This window comes from Agelaius phoeniceus, chromosome 9, assembly GCF_051311805.1.
Source record: "Agelaius phoeniceus isolate bAgePho1 chromosome 9, bAgePho1.hap1, whole genome shotgun sequence".
Classification (NCBI taxonomy): Eukaryota; Metazoa; Chordata; class Aves; order Passeriformes; family Icteridae; genus Agelaius; species Agelaius phoeniceus.
The window spans coordinates 34,509,629-34,527,579 of NC_135273.1; the positions used below are offsets into that span (position 1 = coordinate 34,509,629).

The 17,951-nt window shown below is 43.7% G+C and overlaps 1 protein-coding gene across 3 annotated transcripts in view; it reads right to left on the minus strand.

The window, feature by feature from the left end:
* Positions 1-17,951, minus strand: part of TET1 (tet methylcytosine dioxygenase 1) — a 77,474-nt gene that overhangs the window by 46,973 nt on the left and 12,550 nt on the right. For 2 of the 3 annotated variants that reach the window (XM_077183534.1, XM_054637169.2), the window contains exon 3: positions 11,378-11,428. The exons of the other annotated variant lie outside the window; for it this stretch is intronic. In XM_077183534.1, the coding sequence (XP_077039649.1) occupies positions 11,378-11,428 (51 nt within the window). The remainder of the gene's footprint in view (positions 1-11,377; positions 11,429-17,951) is intronic. 3 annotated transcript variants of the gene reach the window in all.

Genomic DNA, 17,951 nt, shown 5'->3' on the forward strand with positions numbered 1-17,951 from the left:
GAGAAGATCTGATACAGAACCCACTGACAGCACTCAGTACAAAGTGTCACCACAGTCCTCCCAACGAGCCTGTTCCTCAATAAAATACTTTAGCTGATCAAAAAGCACTGCTATGCTCAGAAATACACAGGATATTCCATGATCTGCTAGAACTGCACAGGTAGAGTGCTGTGTCCTACAGAACTCCAGTGATCCCAGCAGCAAAGGTAGAACTGCTTAAAAAAAATAAATTCTTCATACTTCATATTTTCCACTAACATTACTAGAAGCTGCCCACATGCAATGAGGAAGAAAAAAACCCCAGATGAATCATATCACTGGCATGAGTTAGTTATTTCATATTCTATTTTTCCACATGAAGACAAAATATTGTCATTGAATCAGCTGTTATTGTTTTAATTAAACTCTGCCTTGGGAGCACTGTGTTGCTTTATCTCCTCTTACTGAACTGCAGTGGATACTAAAAGATACATTTCTTTTCCCTCACAAACAGGAAAGGCTCCTGGATAGTCTGTTAGCATGTGAAGTCAGTATTTGCCACCCCAGAGAGAGGTGCAGACACACTACCAGGGACAGAGCTCGTTTGATTCTTCCCCTCGAGCTAGGAGCAATCAATGCTCAAGTCCTGAACCTGCAACAGGACTTGAAAAACCCAGTGAAAAGTACAGACAGGGATATCACAACCCCGAGCACAGTGATAACATTCACAGGAGGTAAGCACAGATGTGATCTGGTTCTGAGGCTTTTACACAATGCAATGAAAAGCTGAAGAATAAAGCAGATCAACAGCAGCAGTTTCCTCTCTCATTAAGGAGAGCTCTACTCTGCCAGGAGACACGAGGCACTAACAAATCATGCTCCAGCTCAGGCTCTGAGCTGCTTTGTGCCATTAGGACAGGAAGCACAGAGCCTCTGTGGCCATGGCTGTTCTACTGAACTTCAACCAAATACTGTCTCATATATATACACACAAAAATTCCTCTGTGAGCTAATGCTTCCAGCACACACCAAGAGCCACTTACAGCAAATCATCTGACATTCTGAAGTTGGATTTACTATTAAAACTTCTCCTTTAACACATGATGCCCCTGAGGTAACACAGAATTCACCAACTCCCCATCAGAAGGCAATGCTTAAGCTAGCCCAAAGATAGTTCCAGATCTGAGCAGCAAGCAGCCCATTGTTTGTGTGTCATTTCAGAGCTCCACATGATAACAACACACACTCTACTGAAGGACACCACCACCATCAATTACTCTCATCAACAAGAAATAACAAATGATGCCTTGCCCAACTACTGATAAAATGCCTCTACAAGCAAGTCTTGATGAGTTACACAACAATTAGTGCCAAATCCCCCAACCAGCCCTCCCTGTAAGATTCTGCTCAGGTCCCATGTGAAGCCAGTGCCCAACACAGCAAACAATACTTGCACCCCCTGCTTGTGCCAAAACTGAGATGACCCAAAAGACAGCTCTTCCAGGGTCACAACATCCATCAGCACAAAAGGATGAGTGGGTGAGAAGGCCCTGCAAGCTGCAGGGCCATGGGTAAGCCTGGATCCTGCTGCAGTGTCTGCAGCCACACAGCCAGCCCCACATGGCCCTCCAAGCTGGGACAGAGCTGGCAGCTCCTCAGAGATCCAAAACCACAATATACTGTAAGTGCTGCTTCAGAAAAACTGTTTGGAAAAGGCCCCAAATGTATTTAATCTAACATTCAAACATGGATCATGGTCCAACAGTCAGGTATCACTGCCCCACCAAGAGGCAAGAAAGCACCACCCAGCTGACCAGCAGCAATTTACTCTTCTGTCATTTATTCCTGCTCTCTGCTCCCTGGTACATGTAGAAATTCATGCAGAAATTCAGCAGAATCGAGGATCTGCACTGCACAGGACCAACAGACAGATGATGCCCTGAGATAGGGAGATAAGACAGGGAGAGGACAGGCAACAAGGAGAAGCAGCTGCTCATGCCAGTGCTATGTAGGAAGCCATGCACTGGTTAGAACACACAGATAGAAGGGGAGTGCTGTGGAAGCTATAGGTCACCTCCTGAATACAGCTACATTTTGTTCTTGGATTTTTTTTAATTTATTAAAGGCAGATACAGTAATACAACTAAGAATAAGCTTCTATCTCTGACCACATGACATGTCTGACTACTGCAATAATGCAGACAGCAGCAGCAAGGCTGCAGCAGGAGCAGGGTGCCCAGGCAGGCTCCCAAAACAGAACAGCAGAGTAGAGGCCAAGCTGCAGGCTGGGGAATATTCCCCATCAATCTCACCACAGGAATAAAGCAGGTACCAGCACACTGTGTAACTGTGCACATGAAGGAGTCTCTCAGGGTACCACACTCCTGCAGGGGCTCAGCTAAGGCACATTTTCTATAACTATGAATGCACAGAAACAGATTGGGGACCTTTGTTAATGTAACACAGCTTGAATGTACAAGGGGCTTTGTTCTGCAAGAGAGCAGCATTCACAGATGGCACTGAGGGACAGCACAGGACTTGGCAAAATATTGTGGGCAAGTTTTACCAGAAGCTGATTTATACAGAAACCCAGAGGAACAAGAGGTTCTGCTAATCTGGAGAAAGGAACCTGACCTGGGGCATGACATTCAGGCTTTCCTGGAGGTATCCCACTCACTTCCAACTTCCCTGAGTATCAAACCACCCACTCACCAACTTGAGCATCACAGCAAAGCAGCATTTCACACTGGATCCTAGTACAGCTGAAAAGTCTGCTCTAGCTGCTGGTTGCTTTTATTTTCATATTTGTAGCCACAACAGCAGAGAACATTCTCCAAGCTGCAGCTTAGCTCTCCATTTTATCTCCATTTAATCTACATTTATATTCTCCTTGCCATGTTCTTCAAATACCAGCCAACCGCCCCACCAGAAAAGCTCCTTATTGTCTCTTTCCAGGAGGAATTAGCACATTATGGCCCCAAAGTCTTTATACCTTTGCTCTCTTCCTTTTCTCTCCTACACCACTACCAGAGCAGAGCCCTCCCACCCACCTTGTGCAACAGCTTCAGTGAGACTGCTTAGATCTACAGTATCAGACCCCAAAGGATACACTTACTACAAAATAAAAGCTGCAGGATACTAATTCTGACTGTAAAGGCTCCAAATGGTGGCTCCCATAGAAATGTATTTATTGAATGACTACTTGGAAATGGGCTCTCTCAGCCACAAACTCTAATTGTTGTTTCCATCAATTCCTATATCTATCTTGCAAAAGCTACAAACAGGAGCAAGAAAAAACAGGGTGAAGGACACCCCATTCTCCTACACAGGCATCCAAGAAGTTGATTTGTTAAGAAAGAAAAAACCCCAAACATTACAGCACTTTTTCTGCTACAGAAGCAAATATAAACAAACAGCTTGCCTGGTCATTTTTGTTTTCCTTGGGTTTTGGGTTTGGTTTGGTTTGTTTTTTACTGGTGTTTTGAATTATTCAATCATTTGTCATCAACACTGAAACCAAGCACTCAAAGAGACCCTGGCAGCTCTGGAAAATATAGCACTCAATTAAGCCAGAAAAGAAAAATGATACAATCTGCAACAATATGTATCCCTGAGAGAACTTTCCCCCAGTGTGCTTTAGCTCAAAAGCAGAGATGAAAGAATTCCAGTCTCAGAATTTCCCCACCCTAGCTAATGTCTCTTGTGGTTCACTCATTTATGAAACCATCAGCACAGTGTTTAGGAAGTGCTGCCTGGCCCTTCCCTGCAAATGGAGAATCACCACAGTGCTCAAAGAGGGGCTTCAGGGAGCAAACCCCAGCCATGGGCAACCTCCTTAGCAACAATCTGAAAGAGCAGTCAATTAACACCTAGAAAAACAGCAAATCATGCAAAGACAGACATGATGCTTCAGCAATTAAGCTGGCAGGCCAGCCACTTCAGTCCAGCTAGAGAGACACTCTGTGTTTAGCAGAGCCATAGGACTGGGTGTACAGAAGGCAGGTTTCTACCTTGGAAAGCAGTGCCTCCAGGAGGACATTCACATGTAACTATAGAAACTCCTGCACGGCTTCCTGGCTGAAAGGGTTAGTTACATTCTTGGGTGCATAAATAACAATATAATTAGGAAAAGAGTGGTTACTTTCAGTGCTGCACTTGGCACTTTTGCACCTGCTGGCAGAATAAAGCATCCTGTTCTGGCATCCCCAATTCAGGCCAGACATTGATATGCTGGAGAGGGCTCCCAGGACCACAAGAATGACAAAGGATTGAAACATCTTGAAGTGAAAGCCTCAAGTTCACTCTCTACTCACTCTCTCCAATTTACCAAAGAGAAAGAAAATTGAAAAGCCACAAACTCCTGCTCAGTCCATGTGGAAAAGAATGCTGATAACAGAGGGCTCCTTGTTCTAGTATACAAAAGTTTAACAAGACTCAATGACTTTAAGTTAAGGCTGGAGAAGTCTGGCCTTGAACTATGGTGCACTTTTTTGCAACAAGACAGAGAGAGCAAAGAGTTTTTTAAAGCATCTTGTTAGATGTTTGGATGCACTTTTCATCCATGGGCATTTTCAAATTCAAGTTCTTTCAGCTATCTTTTCAAAAATTTATGTTTAAGCCAAATAAAAGGATACAGTCTTACAACCTCCCAGCACAAGAACAAGTGTTCAAAGTGGTCTTTGCTGGGTTCACTACATGAGAACCAAACTGAGACAATTTCTCTTCAGGTTCAGTGCAGTAAAGATCCAAACTGTTGAACTAAAAACATAACCTTGCACAGTTCCTGTAATCTAAGCAGGAAGATATTCAGCTCCTTCATTTAGGACCACAGTCTGTGCCCCATCACCTGTTGTACAAGCAATTATATTATTTACAAGTTACTACATGTTGGTAGCAGTTCTCACACCAGAACTGCTAAGGACACACAACACCATTCTATCCTGGTTTTAAGGCTGATGAGGGGCCACAAGATAAAAAGGAGTAACTAATACTCTTTAGAAATAGAAAACTCAGTGACAGGAGCAGCTTAACTGAGATTAAAAAGAAAAAAGAATAGTCATGCTGATCTCTTAAGGCACCAGGCTACGAGGCAGCTCTATTCAGGATTTTCCATCTATGTTTTGCTTACTCTCATGAGGATAAAAAGCCTAAAAAATGGCAAACTGTGTTTCCTTTTCTGCCTTGCACACCTATGGTTTAAGTAAAGCTCAAGGCAGAATTTGCACTGTAACTTCCCCTTGCTCTTTACAGGAGCAGCAGCTTTCACTCCAGGCTGCAAGAACAGCACTGCAGCTGTGGTGTTTGCACTGCAGAGCTCAGGCAGTGATCACTGCCACAAAGTGAATGCTCTGCATTTCCAAACACACAGCAGTTTGTCCTCTCATTGACAAGTCCAGCACACCCCTTCTTTTAGGAAAATGAAATGTACAGCCCCATTTTACTATAGGGCACTGATTAAACTATAATGCAATACAGACAGCACCAACAAACCACTGAGAAAGGAATTCAGTAAGACACAAACCACTCAATTGTAAGTCAGCTTCAAAAAATCCTCATATTCTAGAAGGCTTAAAATTAAAGTTGGTAGGACAACAAGGACAGCCTTGTTGCCTATAGTCTATAAATTAATTTTACAGAAATGAATGAAAAGGGATTATTGTTAGTTGATTAAATACTGTCTTCCTTTTTCTTCATATCATTTAGGTTTCATACATTTAGCATTTAAAAAGAAAGCATGAATTCTTCTTACCTCCCCAATAAAATCATATAATTAAGAATTTATTTCAGTACAAATTAGATCTCTTGGTCTCTAGAAAAGCAAGGTTCCTACTAATGCCAGTTGGAAAGTTTGCTGTCATTGTATCAGTTAAATTAGCTTCCAATAATCAGTAACATTAATCAAAATTCTTGGTATAAAATGGCAGAAAGAAAGAAGAAAAAAAACCCACAAATGTTAAGAGTGTGCTGCCACTCAGGTAAGTTTAGGGCTCCTCAATGGTTTTCTCCCACATCAATTGCTAAAAGCAATAAACACACTTGCTTGGCAATGTGGTATCAGATCCTAAACAGGGAGCAGCCGTTTTCAAAGGATTTTTAGGTGCTACTGTCAATAAATGTATGGCCAGCAGCACACTGAGAATGATTACTGGAACTGGCAGAGCCATCTCAGTTATTTCAAAGCAAGTACAAGTATGGAATAAAGCTCATGATGCACTACTGAATGCAAACAATATCAACAAAGCACCATAGTGGAAAAAAACCTGTGTTTATTTTGTAATGCTTCATTAAGAACATCTAAACAATGTATCAATCAATATACCTACACAACTGACCTTCATCTCCACATGCACATTTTCCATTTTCCTCCCTTTCCAAAAGCTGTGCTACTTTTACTGCATATTTTATGACATTTTTGATCACAAACACATTTTCTAGTTTTTTGAAGCTCCACTTCTAAATCAAATGAAGTATTTAGAAGGAAGGCCTTACACTAAAACAGACCATGAGAGTCAAGATCTACAAATAAATCACAATTCAAAACACACAAACCCCCCCAGAACCACTGTGATGATGAGGCTCAGCCTGGCCTCACTGAACACTTCCCAGCCCCACCAATCCCTGAGGAGGGGCCCTGTGCTCACAACTGCTGTGCTACAGCAATGAAGGAGTTAAAACAGAGCCCCTGCTCTGTGTAACTGTGGACATGAAGGAGTCTCTCAGGGTACCACACTTTCCTCCCTCAGCGTTCTGGGGAGCTGTGGGGCAAACAGCAGCACAGGGACACAAGAGGAGGGAGCTGCACAGGAGAAGGGAGCCCTACAGGAATGGGGCAAGGGCAGCACAGCATCTCTGCACCCCAGGAAAGAATTCACAAGGGACAGGCTTCCACTCCACCACAAACTGGGAAAATCAAGGATTAGAAAACAGAGTAAGATTAATAATTTACAGCTCACTTACAAAGGCTTTCTTTGTTAGGGCTCTATTCAAAACCATCCACATCCATGAGTAGTCCTGGCTGAGCTGTACAAACAACATGCAAGTGCTTCATATGTTCATGAGTGCATTCATGTGCAAGTGCTGGGAAGCTGCAGGGCCAAATGCCCTGTGCTAAATCACAACCACAACCACGCCTGCTCACATCAAGTGCTTGCATGAGCCTACCAAAAGCAAAACAAAATTAAAGATTTAATCCCATTTAGACAGATGCACATTAGCTCAACGAAGGTGAAAAAGAGAACATTTCTTTCAATCCAGGTAACAGCTAAGTTAATTATCTTACTTTTAAAAATACAAGTTAACTGGTTTGTGTTGGATGCTCTGATACCAAAAGTAAGGTCTACCTATCAAAAAAACAGGAGCAAAAAGGGAGTAAAAAACAGGAAGAAACTTTCAACCTGTACTCAAAGCAATTTTAATTGGTATTTACTGAAGGAACACACTCCAAGGTGATAATGTCTATTTGAAAAAAACCACAACAAATATGAGAAGTCCTTTCTGGACAGCATCCTTTCCAACTTGTACTGTACCATTCTTCCTTCTTTCCCCATAAAATTCCACTGCAGTGCAACTCCATCCATTGACTTGCTCATATCTCAGTTCAAAGGGGAAAAAAGTAATAAAATTTAATTTCATCCAGCTAAATATTTTGGCAGATATTCTGCACTAAAAATATACACCGTAATTTAGAATAAATGTTCCAAATCAGTTCAATCCTTGCTCTCTCCAAGCATCATCATGAAATTTAGAACTTGTATTCCTAAACCTTGTTAACACATGTATGACCTTGATCAAAAAACTGTATTTTTAGTTTCTTTAAGCTGCAAAACTAAAACTGCATCATAAAAAGGGCAACAGCAGGTCTGCCAAGCCAACTTCATGTTTTAAAGTTGTTTTTTTACAAGACTATGCTTTGTACATCTGGAAAAGAAAAATTAAGAGGGTGCTCAATCAGCTATTTGCAGCCTTGATGGAAATAAAACTTGGATGTTCCCAGTATGATGTTTATAAACAGCCCCAAAGTTGTGGATACTGAGTCATGTCTGGCTTTGGCTTGCCCTCAGCTGAGGGGATGTTACAGGGGTGAGCAGGCACTGTGAGCACTGTGCTGGCACCCCTAGCACTGCTGCAGTGTTGATGCACAAGCACAGCACAGACTGTGCAGGCAGCCCCAACACCACTCAGCACTGCACATGGCACGAGGGATTTCTCCCAGGCTCTTCCCTATCTTCCCTCTCCCTTTCTTTCTTTCTCCTTCCTTTGGTTTGTTGTTGTTGTGGGTTTCTTTACTCTCCATCAGGGCAACAAACCCCTGCAGCCCTGGCTCCCCAGAACCCCAGGAAAGACCATGGACTGTGCCTCAGCAGCTGCCTCCTGATCCTGGGGAGGTTTCCTCACTTTCCTCACTGCTGCCTGCACGTGTCCTGGAGGTTTCCTTGACATCACAACATGAGCCCATGTGCAACTGCCCCATTCTCCTGAGCTCTGTGGTAATAACGACCTTGGAAGGGACTGCAAGCACTTCCCTGTCCTCAGGAAGACGTGCACTGCACTGCCCAAATTCAGCCACAACACCAGTAAGTGGCTAAAAAGGATGATGTTAAGTGAAGCAGGGTGTACAATGTGACTTTAGAAATGCAGGCAAATTAATTTTTAAGTATGAATCCCTTCTGTATAGATTTTCCATTACCAGGGATAAAATTAAAAAAGTGTCTGCTTAACTGGGAAAAGAACATAATATAAACCCTAAGGAAAACTAAGTATATTCCTTCCCTTGTATCCATTACTGTGAGCTTACAAAGCTTGCTTTCTTTAATGAGCACTTGCCTGCTAGAAGTGATGAATATTTCAGATGCTCTTTCAAAATAAACATAGAGAACCTAATACAGTATTTATGGCACAGATGAATTTCCTAAACGAGCTGCCCAATAACCAGAAAGGAGCATTAAGACATGAGTATAGAAAACTATAAATAGTACACAAAAGGTACAGTGTAATAGTGTGCATCACTTTTAGTCCTGTTTTTATCTGTCCAACCCATTTCCAAGTGGAAAGCACTGCTTATTTTCCCCTGTACAGAATCTGTGAATGGCCTGGTCCTCAGCAGCACAGTTAGAACATGAACCCTCTAAGTAAATAAACGTGCATCTATCAAAACTTAGGAGCGTCAGGAAAAAACCCAAAGCTCCATGTATTATTGGAAAAAAGTACTACAAATTCTCCTTTAAGGAGTCTAAGAATACTACTTGAAGAAAATACAAATTAAAAAGGACACATCCTGTTTGAATTTTGAAAACGTCAGTGGTCAGATGCCCTCAGCCACTACCAATCATAAAATCAAACATTGAAGTCATAATTCAACAGAGAGGACAACACCCCTTTACATGGTGTCCCAGCAACAGCAGAAACCAGGTTAGAGCCATGGAGCACAATGCCACATTTCTAAAAATGCCCTAGGAAAGAAGTCTGCAATGTATGCAGCTTTTTTGAAGTTTCCTGCAGCTGACAGAGCTGCAGTGGAACTTAGATACCCAACCTCCCTTCTCCCATCCCAAACCAAAGGCAACCCCAATGCAGCATTCCATGGGATGCCTTCAGAGCTACTGTGCCTTCTTGGGGGGATGCAATGAGACAAACTCTTAGGAAGTACACCCCAGCACTACAAAACAAATACAAATACTAGAAAACACAAACCTAAAACCAAAGGGGAATATCACAGAATCAGTTCAGCAAAGAGAAAGTCAAACCATAAAGCAGCCCAGGTCCAACGACTGACGTGGATATTACACACACAGAACCAGACAAGCCTTTCCATTCAAGAGTCAAGGGTGGAAAAAAACTCTTCAGAAGGGTTTTGGAAAGGACAAGAATGACAGACTCCTATTCCATAGCAACCTGCTGGGCCATCACATCACAAACAGTGGCAAAATGCACTCAAGAGGAAAATCTCAAGACCAACCATGAGCCACGACTGCAGACAGACACCCATCTGTCTGTGACCAAAAAACCACATTTTCCACTCTTTGCCAGAACAGGCATCACACCAATTACACATAAGAAACTGACTCCTTTACAAACACTCCTTATTTTGCATGCTACTGTCAACAGCACAAAAGACAGAATGAGCAAACACTTCAAGTTATAGCTACACCCATGTGGTATATTACAAAGAGCAACAGTATTAAAATGAGTAATTAAAATCATACCCAGAACAACAAAAATACAAATATTTCAATTGCTTATTTTAATGCAGAAAAAGCCCACTAACATTTGCCAGTGTTGTAAAACCACAATTAGTTTGCACAACTACTCCACATGAAAAGACAGACACCATTCAGGGTTGGACAGGTTATCTGCTCCTTATTTAATCTTAACTTTGGTTTGTCTAACCAAAGTTTCTGTAACTGTAACAATGACAACACAACTTTTAAGAAATTGGGATGTTTTCAAGTAAAATGACACTACAGACCAGTCAGCACTTAAAAATACTATATCCAATAATTTCTGAAATTTTAGTGTACTGAAACAATACTAAACTATCTTATTACATTTAGCTAGAACAGTTCAACAAAGTAAGTTTAACAACATACTTTTTGTTTGCATTTTCACTAGCTTCATCTTATCATACCATCCATCCATCTTGCCCCATTCATCCTCCAACTTGTTTGCAACAACAAAATTAATGACTTATTTCTATTCAAAACATTCTAAAGATTAACTGAGAGAAGCAATATCAATATACTACCTGTTACTTAAAAAAAACAAACCCAAACAACCCCAAACATTAGCCATAAGTACAGCAAGTCTATATTTTGGTATAAAAACTAAGATATTTGCATTTGAAAGACCAATCTTTTGTTACCATGAAAGATAGCCATTTTAAAAGTGTGGAAGGAATATGTTACCACTGAAACTGAAGGTTGTTGTAAGTTTACAGGATTTTCAGTTTCAGTTGAGGTATTCTAAAGTTTAAAGAAAGGGAGGATATCAAAACTTCAGTAAAGTAGGTATAAAAATTCCACTTTTGTTAACTTGGCTCGCAGTTTAACGTTGACTTCCCCCATGAAATTTCAGCTGCCATAAAACCTGTATGCTAAAAACATTTAACTGTTACGTTTGAAAGTATAAAACTAGGAGCAGAAGAAATTAAAGGGAACGTTCAAGCAAGGGAAAGCAAACTTTTGGTCTGCAGACTTGTGCAGGGAGGCTCAAATATGTCTACAACATGCTGGAGAGAAAGAGGAAAGAAAGGACATGTTCTGTGCTTTTAAAATTAGCTAATCTGCTTAATAGCTGGAAAGCGCCGCTACCCAGCGTTTAACCCTTTGCCTTCCTGGGCCGTATGACAAGAAAATGCTGCTCAAAACGGGAGGGGATAAATATCAAAGCAATCATCGGTTACCTTTAAAACTCTTTGCTTCCTCCTCTGAGGCCTTTTGTTTTCTGTTAGGACCTAAAAAAACATCAAATTGCAGAATATAAGTTGTGGTCACAAAGGCAGGCAGCCACCTCCATATGATTTATATGGAACAGCGATATTTCTGCAGTACCCCGAGTGCTTTACACGCGGCCCTTCCACGGGCCGGCGGCGGCTCCCGGCGGCCCGTCCGCCGCCCCCGCGGCGCCCCTCACATGGCGGGCGCCCCGCGTTCCCCCTCACGGCGGCGGCGCCCCTGCCCCGCCATCTTTGCTTCCTGCCGCAGCGGCGGCCGCGCGCGGCCCCGCGGGAGCGCGCAGCGCCGCGCAGCGCCCCCCGGCGGCCGCTCGCCCGCCCGCCCGAACAAAGGGGCTCCGCAAAGGCCGCCCGCAAAGGCCGGCACGGACCCGCCGCGCCCCGGGCGCGGCCCAGGCGGTGCGGGCCGCCCGCCACGGGCACCGGGGCCGGGGTCGATGGGCTCGGCTGGGGCCGCGAGGAGAACGGGGTCAGGCGAGGACATGGGCCCCGCGCACCCGCACGCGTGCGCACACCGCCGCGCACCGGGCGGCGCATCCCCGACCCAACCCTGAGCGGCACCGGGCGTGCAGCACCGGGCACCGGGCGGCACAGTCCCGGCCTTCTCCTGAGGGACACCGGGCGTGCAGCACCGGGCACCGGGCGGCGCAGCCCCGATCCTCCCCTGAGGGGCACCCGGCGTGCAGCACCGGGCGGCACAGTCCCGGCCCTCTCCTGAGCGGTACCGGGCGTGCAGCACCGGGCACCGGGCGGCGCAGCCCCGACCCTCTCCCTGAGGGGCACCGGGCGGGCAGCACTGGGCACCACAGCCCCAACCCTCTCCTGAGCGTCACCGGGCGGCGCAGCCCCGACCCTCCCCTGAGGGGCACCGGGCGTGCAGCACCGGTCACCACAGCCCCGGTCCTCTCCTGAGCGGCACCGGGCGTGCAGCGCCGGTCACCGGCGGCCGGATCGCCCTGCAAAGAGTGAAATCGCCGCTCCCCGGTGCAGGCCGCAGCACAGGGCCTGCCTTCACCTGCTCTCCCCAGCCGAGCGGCCGCGGCGGCAGCAGCCCCTCCAAAATGCCAGCCCGGGGCCGGGAGCCCAGCGCCCGCTGCACTCCGCGGGCCCGGTCCAACAGACTCCTGTGCCTTCACCTACTCCTACAGCACTGTGAAAAATGCGAATTTTATGACTGGCTTTTTGCAAATATTCAAATTAATATTATATGTGTTGTGTTAGAAAGTAATGCTGTATTAATTCTCTTAAGTAGTGTGTTAAATATAGTTGTGGGTTATAAAAAAACGTTAAAATAGAAGCTATGCTATGTAAGATCCTTTTTTTAAAAAAAGGACTTGCAGCGAAACATCAGCCACAGGACACCTAAATCTTTCCAAGAAAAATAATTTATTACTCTCTTATCAGAAGAAACCAACTTCTTCCCGCCTCGAAGGCACTGTTAGGAATCAGAGGAAGAAGTTGACATGACCAGACAGAATCCTGTATTTTAATTGAATTTATGCATAATGTATGAAGTGTATGAATATGCAACAGGCTGTTGTTTTTAAGGGTTAATCCTCTGTTAATGTGGGTCCTTTTTCGAGCCTGTGCTGCCCAGAAAAGGTACCCAGATGTCCGTAACTCTTTGTCCTAATTCAAATTGTCCAAATTATTATTACTCCAATTGTATTACTATTTTTATAACCATTTTATTACTATTAAACTTTTAAAACTTTAAACACAAGTGATTGGCGTTTTTCAGAAGCACCCAACAGAACAAATTCCTGCACATGGACTGCCATGGGAACTGGCCACCATATAAACATCAAGTGCAATTGTTTCCCCACAACTCCACCTGCTCCACACATTGAAGGGGCCACACTGAGCCCTCATTCCCTAACCAGGGACATCAAACCAACCACAGCAGATCTCACACTGCAGGCACCCAAGCACTCCCTGAATTCCCAACAATTCACAGTTGACATCTAAACCAGAATGCTGGCCATGGATTTATGCTCTAAAGATAAAAACCAGTAAGAACACCTTCACATCAGCTACAAACTGCAATCTGTTTTTGTATCTAATGCTACACTGTAATGTAATTACTGTCCACTTATTGGTCCAAATCAGTTAAACAGCAGAAATGCTCAGACGTGGACACACAGCTCATTCCCCAGTGTAGCAATTAAATCAGAGAAAGCTGTCGCCCATTTTTTGTTGTCTGATGCTACCTTGTATCTAAGCTCTTCATTTGTTGCATCAGAATGATGTATTAAATAGGATTTAGGATAAGGCAAAATTAAAATACTGATTTGTATTCTTTCCCCCAAATAGCCCATATCTGCAAGGGTCATTTTTGCACATTAAGAATGAGAGAGTGGAAATCACACACACTTAGTGATCTGATTCTTCTTGGTAGTTTGGCTACTTAGATGCTTTTCAATACAGGGGGAAAAGGAACTATTTTGTTTGTTTAGAAACCTAAGACCCCATATTGTGATTCAGTCCCCAGACTGGTGCATGCACTGGACAGCAGTTTCAGGTTCCCTTGTAACCTCATGTTAGAGCTCCTCAGCCACAAGGAAGGAAAGAAACCTCTTCAAATAATTTCCCCATAAAAGCTTTAAGAACCTACACAGAAAATAAGGAGCAGTGAAGAGGCAATTTGTTAAATACAGCCTCTGAAAATAACTAGAGCACAAACTAATCCATCTCACTGTCATTTAGCCTGCATTATGGTCCACACCCAGGAACACAGAATGGCAAAGTGCTGTGAGCTGTAATTATTATACACTCCCACAGAGTATGAGTGTCAGTGAAAAATGCAAGCAAACTGCACAACTCCAACTCCCTGCCCTGCATCCGTGGGGCAGGGAAGGCTGCATGCAGCCCTGCTCATCACACACATTCCCAAACTCCTCTAGCTGTGTGCCATCCCCTTACAAAACTCTCAAGTATCCTACTCAGGAGTGGTTTTATGTGCACCCATTTTAAAATTCAACTGGCTTAAATATTTCTGGAGTCTATTGTAAAATAAATACCACTAAGTCTAAATTTCTTGATTATAGCTGGGCCTGGCTAGAACACAAGAATTCCATTTTCCCTTTTTTTTTTTTTTTTTTTTCAGATTTCAGCTCTTGATTTTGTTCCAAAGCAGAGCAAAACTTTCAAAATTCAAGAGGAGACAGATGGGATGTGGGAGACCAAAGTTCAAGCCCCTGGTCTGCATCAGGCAAAAATCCCTTACCACCAACACATTGTAATAATTCTCACCCCTTTTTAAGTTTTAAACAGAAATTGCATTTCTCAAGCCTCGAGAAACTTCCCCCAAAAAATACTTGCATTAAAACAGATAGTAGCTGTGAAAAGTTCCTGTTCATTCAGCATTTTCCATTCAAGGAATGGCTACTGGAAAGCTCCCAACCAACTTGAATTGCAGCATCCTTTTTCAATATGTCGGGGTTTTTCGGCAGCGTGTTAAAAACCCACAGACAAGCAGGCCCTTATTGTTATTTAATATTTCATGCTACTCAGATTACAGCAATTAAATAAGATGTCTTGAGACACCTTGGGCAACCCAAGTGAACTCAGTGACCTCATTGTTTTGGCCAGTTTGTTGACTACAACTCCCCCTAAATCTAACTATTTAGTTCTAATAAGAATTAAAGCTCTCCCCAGCAGGTGGTTTCAACCCAAGAGGGCTCCCTGCCTAGGCAGGACCCTAAAATGTGGGCACCTTGCCTTGACAAGCCCTGCAAAATGATGCCTCAGGGTTTAGCTTTTATATTCTCAGATTCTGTGCTGGTTTAGTGTAGTTCTGGGCTTCATATTATGGGATGGTGAGCTCTCTTCACAGAGCAGGAGGCAAAACAATTCCTGCTCCAGCTGGGGACCAAGGACAAATGATCCAAATCTCAGCCCAAGGGCATAAACACCCAAGCAGGGTGGGACTGCATGGGCTAAAGATGGAATTGGACAATGAACTGCAAGATGCAAATGGGGCAGAACTTATAAAAGTGAGAGACCCCGTGACTTGTTGTGCATTTTGTGGCCATTTTGGGTTGTGCTGCCCAAGGTGGATCTGAGGCCTTTAATAAATTCCTACTTTATTCTTTAGCTCCATCTAGTTTCTGTTCTAGGCCAGCCTTCTGAAGGCATCAAAAAGCAGCCCTGGTGTTGAGGGCTCCCCACACTGCCAGCTTAGCAGCAGCCCTGGGAGTTCAGGGCCCTTTGGGAGCTGGGGGGTCACAAATCCCTCCAAGTGCAGCCCAGAACTGGAGCTCCCAGCCTGACACCCCTGTGGGCAGGGCAGCAGCTCCCCCAGGACAGCTCCAGTGAGCAGGGGCCCATCAGCAGCGGCTCCAGGCTCTGTCTGCAGCATCTGCCCGGCCAAAACAGGAATCCTTTGGCCATGGAAAAAAGAAAATAAACCATGAGCCACCTTTCCTGTCCACATGCTACTTTTGAAGCCTACAAAATCCTCACCCCACACTGCAACTCATGAAGGCAGTCCTGATAGTATGCAATGCAATGGCACACCTTTAATTCTCAGAATTAAATCTGCTTTTTGGAACAAAAGAGCTGTAAAATAGCCCTCAGTAACTGCAATACTGTTTCAGAAAACAGCAGTCTTTAAAGAGAAGACAAAAATGTGGCAGCATCATAATCCTGTGTGGGTAAGCATCTCAAACTCTTCACTGTGAAGTATTCCTGCATTATTCATTCTGAGAGGGACAGTAACCCAAGATAAAGCCTTTTTCCTCTTCTTATGAAAGCTTCCTTACATTTTATTTACTGGGCTGCCTTTCAAAAAATTCAATAAGCAAGAAAATGCTTTCCCTTATACATTTTAGGATTCTTCTTTACCAGCTCCAAACCAAACAGGCACAGTGTGAATTCCTCAGGAAGAGGGACATTATATGCAACAATATTGCTCCACACAGGGGCTGGGAACTACAGCCCACAGTGCCTTATATCCAGACTTTCATGATGTCACATCCCTGCAAAACCCATTACATTCAGGAAGGTACAATATCACTTAATGTTTATATGGCTGTTATTTTAAAGTGGTATTTTTCAAGTCCAATATAGCTTTCAAATCTTTATCTGGATTATGTGTGAATTAATGGAAATAACAGTACCCTAACTATTGCCAGTTCCAAGCATGCAGCTGATATCCTCCAAGGGCTGAGTGCTGGTGCACACGTGGCCATGGGTGCTGGAATATGCACTTCAGTTTACACTCATGGCTTCCACCAGCCAGGCCTTACTCCTTGTAACTGTAAATCCACCTCAGTTCTTAAAGAAAACCAACACTTTTTCTTTCCTAAGCAGCAGGTATGGACTGCCAACCCCCACAGTGGTTATACAGCCATTTAATGCACACAGCTCTCACTGACTTCACTGGGACTTTTGCATTTTTTAGTTGGAATGGGGAGAGAAAATTCCTTTAAGGCAAAACACCAACATTTCAACTATGCTCCTGCTCTATCCCCCTACACTCTCCTCCCAGTGAATCACCTCTGAAAAATGCTTACATTCCACCAACATGAGAGCAAGAAGCATGACTCTTCTGAACAAGGAACACACTGAAGCCAATCTCATTTCTTTTAATTATTTATGTTCACCTTCCATACCATGGACAGAGACCTACAGTTTTGGGTTTTCCTCAGCTGTTTCTATTTGAAACACATTACTGCCACAGAAGTCCCAGTACTACAGTCTGGGAAAACAATGGAATCCCCTGCAATCTTATCTAAAGGATAGCTGCTAAACTGAGTGACAGCATTCCCCATCCCCCAACACCTTCCCCATCTCAACACCTTGAAAGAGCTGATAGAACATTGTAGAAATACTTTCTCATTTCCTCAGAGCACAGTTTCTAGAGATTGAAAATGAAGCAAGGCCTCTTTCTAGGAATATCTGAAAAGACACCAGGTTTCATTCAAATACAATTTTATAAGAAAATACCTGACATGTTCTTATATGTCAGGAATACTTCATTTCCTCCATGCAGCACCCTGAAATTTTATACAAAATTTAACAAGAAATGAAGGAGGCTTCTGGTGCAGCTCTGAATGTATCATACAGAATGTGGCCACTCTAATGAAATAAAAGCACACCAAAATAAAAGCTGCCAAAGAAAAGAATGAAAACAAGGAATCTCTCATAAAGCAAGTAAAAGGAGTGCCCAGAGAGGACAAAGGTGAAGAGGCAAAGCTAATCTGCAAGGAGTAGGTCAGGCTGAGCAACAAGAAAAGCAGTATGTTCAGCCTGGAAAACAAAGGTTGAGAGAAAAGCTGGAGTGCTTCCTTTCAGTGCCCTGCCAAAACCCCTTCTAAAACATGGCTTTTAGATCACTTCCTACCTCAGCTCCACAAACCCTCTCCCATGAACTTCTCTTCAATCCCACCCACTCAATATACAACAGGACAATGTCAACTATTCTTTTGCTGGAAAAGGTCAGGATAAGTCTCTACCACCTTTATTGTTTTAATATCCATCTTAAGTCACATTACAGCTGTCCCTCTCCCCACTTATTTTT